Source organism: Delphinapterus leucas, chromosome X (genome assembly GCF_059928025.1).
Source record: "Delphinapterus leucas isolate spDelLeu-1000000601 "Yukka" chromosome X, BTC_Dleu_Yukka2, whole genome shotgun sequence".
Lineage (NCBI taxonomy): Eukaryota > Metazoa > Chordata > Mammalia > Artiodactyla > Monodontidae > Delphinapterus > Delphinapterus leucas.
In genome coordinates, this window is record NC_143150.1 from 90,739,113 (window position 1) to 90,746,462 (window position 7,350).

The 7,350-nt window shown below is 54.7% G+C and overlaps 1 protein-coding gene across 1 annotated transcript; it reads left to right on the forward strand.

Annotated features, from left to right (window-relative positions):
• Window positions 1-5,495, forward strand: CFP (complement factor properdin). The gene is made up of 9 exons (XM_022556404.3): window positions 1-205; window positions 289-439; window positions 1,622-1,797; window positions 2,271-2,441; window positions 2,579-2,770; window positions 2,961-3,134; window positions 3,386-3,577; window positions 3,737-3,848; window positions 5,263-5,495. Exons 1-9 carry the CDS (start codon window positions 130-132, stop codon window positions 5,411-5,413), a joined length of 1,395 nt encoding a protein of 464 aa, XP_022412112.1. The 5' UTR covers window positions 1-129; the 3' UTR covers window positions 5,414-5,495.
• The last annotated feature ends 1,855 nt before the right edge of the window (window positions 5,496-7,350 follow it).

Consider the following 7,350-nt stretch of genomic DNA (forward strand, 5'->3'; position numbering starts at 1 on the left):
CACCGCTGCCCTTCACCCTCCTAGTTCCTCCTGCCCCTGGTTCCTCTTTCCCGCTGACTCTAGGAACAGATAAGCCCACATAAAGCCGGGCCTCCTTTCTGGCGGGGCTGCAGGAGTACAGTGCCCAACATGCCCACCCGAGCGCAGGCCCATCGGTTACTGCTGCTACCGCTGCCGCTGCTGTTGCTCACCCTGCCAGCCACAGGTGAGTGGGTGGGGGCCCGGCTGGCCCCCAGGGGTGCCTGGGCCCCCCCACACTCCTGACCGTGCTCCCCCAACCCGTTACAGGCTCAGACCCTGTACTCTGCTTCACCCAGTATGAAGAATCCACGGGCAAGTGCAAGGGCCTCCTTGGGGGAGGTGTCAGCACGGAAGACTGCTGTCTCAATGCTGACTACGCCTTCCAGGAGCCCGGCAGCAAGCTCTGTATGGCGTGCAGGTTAGGGGGAGCCTGGGGTTTGAGGGGGGCAGAAAGGACTGTCTGCAGGGCGACCCAGAACTTGGGCTCTGGCCTTCTCTGAGATTCTCAAGCGTGGCTCCAAGGCCCTGATCGTGACCATGGCTCCGGGTCTCTCAGCCTCGGCTCTGTTGACATTTGGGGCCAGAAAATTCTTTGTTGTGAGGGCTGACCTGTGCGTTGCAGGATGTTTTGTAGCATCCCTGGCCTCCCACTAGATGCCAGTAGCAACTTGCAACAACTAAAATGTCTCCAGACAGGTAAAAATCATCCCGAGATGAGAACTGCCATGGCTTACATGTATTGAGCGCTTCCTGCATACCAGAAGCATTGTGGGTGGGGTGCAGCTCAGGTATTTCTGAAGGTAGCTCAAGTCCCCAGATGGTGATGACAGCTCATACGGAGCATTTACTGTATACAGACACATTGCTGGAGGGGGAGAGTTTGGGCAATTCTGAGGGCAGCTGCAGGTCCCTAATTATAACGACACTTCATATTCATTGAGCACTTCCAGCATACCAGATGCATTGCAGAGGTTGGGGGTAGCCAGAAGATTTCTGAGGGTAACTCTAGTCTCCTAATCGTGATGCCAGCTTACGTGTACTGAGCCCTCTCTGTATGTCAGACATATTTTCTGACTCTTTACTATATATACCCCAGGTACACCATGGGGATGGGGAGCTTGGGGATTTTTGAAGGCAGCTCTGGGCTCCTAGTTGTCAACAGGTCCCATCTGTCTAGCATTATGCTGTGCAGGGGCTTGGATCTGGGGTACTTCTGATGGGGTCTCTGAGCTCATTGGGATGATGGCTCCTATTTATTATGCACTTCCTGTTTGCCTGCTACCATGCATGGCTGTGGCCTGGTAGGCTTCTGACAGCAGTTCTGGGCCCCTAGTCCTTGTACTTGTTTACTGCGTGCCTGGCACTGTCCTTGGGGGACTTCAAAGGGTAACTCCAGGTTCCTGATCATGAAGGTAAATGATATTTAAGTATTTGCTGTGTGCCCACCTCCTCCCCAGCATCACGAAGAGGTAGATACTCTCATCACTCCGTTCCACATACATTTATCCCGCACCCCTGTCTGTGCCTACCCACACTCTGTGGTCCCATACACCATCCTTGTCAGAGCGTGCCAGGATGGGACATGTGCTTCTCTCTGCAGGCTCCCACAATGGTCACCGTGGTCCGAGTGGGCCCCCTGCTCAGTGACCTGCACGGAGGGCTCCCAGCTGCGGCACCGGCGCTGCATAGGCTGGGGCGGGCAATGCCCCGAGAAGGTGGAGCCTGGGACCCTCCAGTGGCAGCTGCAGGCGTGTGAGGACAAGCCGTGCTGTCCTGGTGAGAAGGAGCAGCAAGGCGGGCGAGCGCTGTCAGTTACCCGGCACTGGGAACTATCAGGGCAGAAGCCCTGAGGGTGGGAGTGTGCTTCATGTTTGTGAGGTCGAGGAGGAGGCTGGCGTGGCTGAAGGAGAGTGGTGGCAGGTGAGGTCAGAGGGGGACTTATCCCTGTGGGCCACAGTGAGGATGTTGGCTTTTACTCTGAGTGATGTAGTGATGGTGGAAAAACATGATCTGACTTGAGTTGTGACAGATCCCTCTCACTGTCAGGACGACAGACTGTATGTGGTGAGTAGTGAAGCAAAGGGACCACTGTGAAGGCTACTGCAATAGTCCAGATGAGCAATGATGGTGGGCCAGGTGTGGCAGAAACAATGGGCACAGGATTAGCTGATGTGGGGATACATGAGGAAGCCTGGACCCCAGAATGACACCACCACCTCCATCTTGTCCCCCTCTTTTCTCTCCCACAGAGATGGGTGGTTGGTCCAACTGGGGGCCCTGGGCATCTTGCTCTGTCACCTGCTCTAAAGGGACCCGGATTCGTCGTCGAGCATGTGATCGCCCCACCCCCAAGTGTGGGGGCCACTGCCCAGGAGAGGCACAGGAGTCAGAGGCCTGTGACACCAAACAGGTCTGCCCCAGTGAGTGAGGGCAACCACAGGGCAATGATGTGGGCACCCAGGGTGGGTCTGGGGGTTACAGCAGGGAACTTCCAGGGTGAGAGGACTTCAGCATGCATGACCACACTTGGCATCTCCCCACCCCCACCCCATCACAGCACACGGGGCCTGGGCTGCTTGGGGCCCCTGGGGCCCCTGCTCAGGCACCTGCCACAATGGACCCAAGGCATCTGAGGAGAGACGAAGCCGCACATGCTCTGCACCTGAGCCCTCCACGCAGCCTCCTGGGAATCCCTGCCCAGGGTCATCCTCTGAGCAGCGGGCCTGCACCGGCCTGCCACCCTGCCCAGGTACTCGGGGATGAGGCCTCTGACACTCTGCTCTTGATTTAGGCACAGATGCTCTGCCATTTCAAGGGACAGCGATCTGAGACCATGTGACCATGGAGCTCTTCGTTTGGGGGCAGTCCGTCTCAAGGGTCTAGGGGCTGAGGGGGGAGATTGAGGTGGCCTTACTCCTCACTCCTGTCTCCCCCAACAGTGGCTGGGGGCTGGGGGCCATGGGGTGCTGTGAGCCCCTGCCCTGTGACCTGCGGCCTGGGTCAGACCCAGGAACAACGGACATGTGATCGCCCTGTACCCCAGCACGGGGGCCCCTTCTGTGTCGGTGATGCCACCCGGACCCACATCTGCAACACGGCCATGCACTGCCCTGGTCAGTACCCCAAGATGCACCATTTCTATGCCTAAGCCCCCCACCCATCTCTGCTGCCCAGTTCCCACTGTTAATGCCTTGTTCCTGTCTCTAATTCCTCCATTCCTGGCTCCGATGCCTTGGTTCCAATTCTGATCCCCCTTTCCCACATCTGATCATTGCCACCCCGTCTCCCAGCCCCCATTCCTTCCTCTGAACACCCTTGCTGGCTCCTTTCTTTGGTGCAAGCCCAGCTGCCCCTGTCTCTGCAGTGAACGGAGAGTGGGAGCTCTGGGGGGAGTGGAGCACCTGCATCCGCCGGAGCATAAAACACATCAGCTGCCAGGAGATCCCAGGCCAGCAGACCCGCTCCAGGCTCTGCAAGGGCCGCAAGTTTGACGGACAGCGATGTAGGGGGGAACAACAGGATATCCGGCACTGCTACAACATCCAGCGCTGCCCCTGTGAGTGCCCCCAGAGACCATGCTGTGAGCGTGCGGCAGCCCGTGCAGGGACAGGGGCTTTCTGACTCTGTGCCGCAGACCGCATGTCCCTGCAGCCTCTCTCTCATCACCCCACCAAGACCTCTAATTCTGACTCGGGAACCCCTCCCCTCCTGGCAGGGAAAGGCTCCTGGTCGGAGTGGAGTACCTGGGGGCTGTGCATGCCTCCGTGTGGACCCAACCCCAACCGCACCCGCCAGCGCCTCTGCAAGGCCACGCTCCCCAAATTCTTGTGAGTGAGGGGGCAGTGTGCCTTGGAAGGGGTCTTGATATTGATATGGTGGCAGTCAGGGTGGGAGAGTTGGCCACCCCCAACCAGGGCTTCCACCACTGGGTCCATAGGTGCCTGTCTGGCCGAGTGCCATCTCCCAGCTGTAGGAAGAGGGGAGAAACTAAAGAAGAAGCTGAGAAAGAGGATGTTGAGGGGAGAATCAGTAGCCTCCGTGCCCTTCAGTGACTCATTCAGTCACTCAGCCATTCTCCCATTCACTCCGTCCTTCCTGTGCCCATGTGCTCTGCCCCCTCAATTACCCAAGCTTTGACTTGCTCGTTCAGTCACTCATGCCTCCATTCACTTTCTCATTCCCTCAGTCACCCGTGCCCCAAAGCACTCTAAGGCCTTCTGGGTAACAACAGTTGCAGACACACAGAACCCAGATCCCATGGATTCCCCCACGGGATCCAGGTCTGCTGGGCCCTGACAGAAGGCATCTGAGAAATGGTTGGTGTGTGGAAAAGGGACTGCCACCTCAGTCTGGGTCCAGGAAGCTGATTGGGCCTCCCCTGGCAGGAGGGGGTTGGGGAAGGCTTTCCCACCATCAAAACTGTGTGAGCAGAGTCCTGGACACAGGTGATCAGCCACCCGAAGTGTTTCCAGGTGGCCAGGGTGGCCCAGGTGTTGGAGAGGGTTAAAACACTCACTTATCCCTTCCTTATTTCCACATGCATCAAACTACTAGATTAAGTGGCCTCTTCCCAACTCGTGGAAAGCCTGCCATCTGGTCTCTGGGTTTGGGGTGTAGAGTGGGTCCAGAAGATGAGTTAGGGGTGTTGAATGGAGGCATGAAGGGCTTGACAGAGGGAGGGAATGAATGGAGAAAGGACTGATTGAGAGAATCGGAATGGGAGTGAGTGGAGAGCTTGCCTAGTGGGACAGATAACCCAGGCAAAGACCATTTTGGACATGCGGCTTTGAATAAAGTGGAAGAGAGAACTAGAGATTGACTTGGGGGCAGGGATTTGTGCCTAACAGCAAGGCTTGAATGCCAGGGCAAGGCATTTGGGTTTTTTCCAGTGGGCAATGGGGAAATAAATAAAAGGTTTTAGAGGTGAGAGAAGGTAGCTCATATCAACAAATAATTACCAGCATTTATTGAGCACTTATTTTGTACCCGACATGACTCTGAGCACTTTACCTGAATCAACTCATTTATCCTTACTCAGCCCAGTGAGGTGGGTATTACTAGTATTCCCATTTTTCAGATGAAGAAAACTGGGGTACAGGGGAGATAAAGAAATTGCCCAATATCTCACAGCTTAAAAATAAATAGTGTTGGGCACACAGTAGGCACTCAATAAGAGTTTGTTGAATGCATTCTTGCCTTCCCTGAGCTTCTCGCCTTCATCCCCCGCCCCTAACGCACCAGGCCCACCGTTACCATGGTCGAAGGTCAGGGTGAGAAGAATGTGACCTTCTGGGGGAAACCGTCGGCATTGTGCGATGTGCTGCAAGGGCAGAAGGTGGTGGTGGAGGAGAAACGGCCATGTCTACACGTGTCTCCCTGCGAAGAACCCTGAGGATGAGAAGCTCTAACATCTCTCTCTTCCACTCTGACCCCCTGACCTCTCAGACTTCAATAAACCAGTCTCTTCCCCAGGAGTGGGGCCATGGCATCTTCTAGGCCAAAGAGCGCAGCACAGGCAAAGTCGCAGTGGCCTGTGGTGGAAAACAGTATTTTCCACCGTGGCCACGGTGTGACAGGAGTGAAGGCGAGTGTCCGTTCCTGCTGTAGCCCTGATATCTGCCCCTCTTCCCCGCAGTGCCCCGGGTCACCCAGCACGTCCCTCTGCAGAGTCCCGATTTACGAATTACGGGCTTCCTGATTGGCTACCCTCCCTGGCAGGCACTTTCTGATTGGTCGGAGTGCTTGTTTTCCATCTCCCCGCTCCTAAAGCTCCCTCCGCTGGCGGATTCCGCGTCATTTGGCAATGAGGCCTGGCAGGGGTTGGCGCCCAACTGAGCGAACACCTGCACCCACCCACTCCCAACAGCCCAGCTCCAACGCTGCAATTAGCGGCGACAAATAGCTCCCGCGAGGCGGGGGGCGGACCGAGGAAGTGCCTACGAGGTGCTTTGAGCTGGGACAGGGGCAAAGAGAAGCTAGAGTCAGCATCTGCCAGGGGGAGCCCCCCAAGACACTCAGACACATTCCTTTAGCATTTGTTCATTCATTCAACACTTATTAGCATCTACTGTATACTAGAGCTAAGTCTGGGCATCGGGTGGAGTAGGGCTGGTAGAAGGGGAGGACATCTAAGCAAGGGAACAGACTAGAATGGGTGATCCTTTCATTCGAACATTTTATTCAACACTTACCAACGCCTACTGTATACTAACAATAGCGCTGGACATCATGGGGGATGGGGAAGAAGAGTCAGAGCCGTATGTGTCTCCACAGTGAAGGGAACAAACCCAGGCTGTGTGCCTGGTAGTGTTTTAAGACTTTCCATAGCATGAATTCATTTAATCCACAATGAACATATGAAGTCAATATTATTATCCTCATTTTACCAAGGAGGAAACAGGCACAGATAGGTAGTGGGCTGGACGTTTTTGAAACACCATGTCAGGAGCAGAGTTTAGGACTTTCTCCTATGAGTGGAGGGGCACCTCTGTGTGGGAGGCTTCGGATGGGAAATCTGTGACACCCGGAGTCTGTCAGGGCGCTCACTTCTCTGGGTCGATTTTCCCTCATGTAAAATGGGTCAACTGATGGATTGGGGTGAAGATGAAATCGATGGATATTCGGTTATCTTGGAAGGAATGAGCCTAAGTGAGGGGTTCTGGTGCTACTGCCCGGGTATGAGAAAAATATGTGTTTATAAGAAAGTGGAAATTTGGCTCTATGTGTGCGTTATGAGGCACATATCTCTGTGAATGTGTGATATGCAGACCTATGGGTTTGTGCAGGAATTAAGTGTATGTGGAGTGCGTGTGAAGTTACAACCGTGTGCACATAACAATGTGTAAGTTATAGGAGTGTGGGTGTGTGTGCATGCTCATTAAAGTGGCATGAATATGTATGTGTGAGTTATAAACATGGGTACAATACTGATTACGAACATATGTCAAGTGTGTGTGTTTCAGAGTCATTGCTTACCAATGCACAACAAAGAAACACATTCTTGGAGCCCCTTCTGTATGTGTCTTCCTGTTGGAGAAGATGAAGCCAGTACAGAGGAGCCTTACCTCTGCCTCAGGGAGTTGAGACACTCCTTGGGTGGGGGTCAGGGGAATCTTCGTTCTTCTGCGAAACAGTGTACAAAAAAATTAATTTCTGGAAAATGAGCCACCTGGAGAAAGGGAATGACACTGGGGGACATGAGTACTAGGAACCTGGCAATGGGGCTACTGGGAAGAGGCAGACTGGAGACAGATTCCTAAGGAGCCCAACTTCTCACTCCCAGAGGAGCCAGAAAGATCTGTAGACCTGCAGCTGCTCCCATCCCCCAGA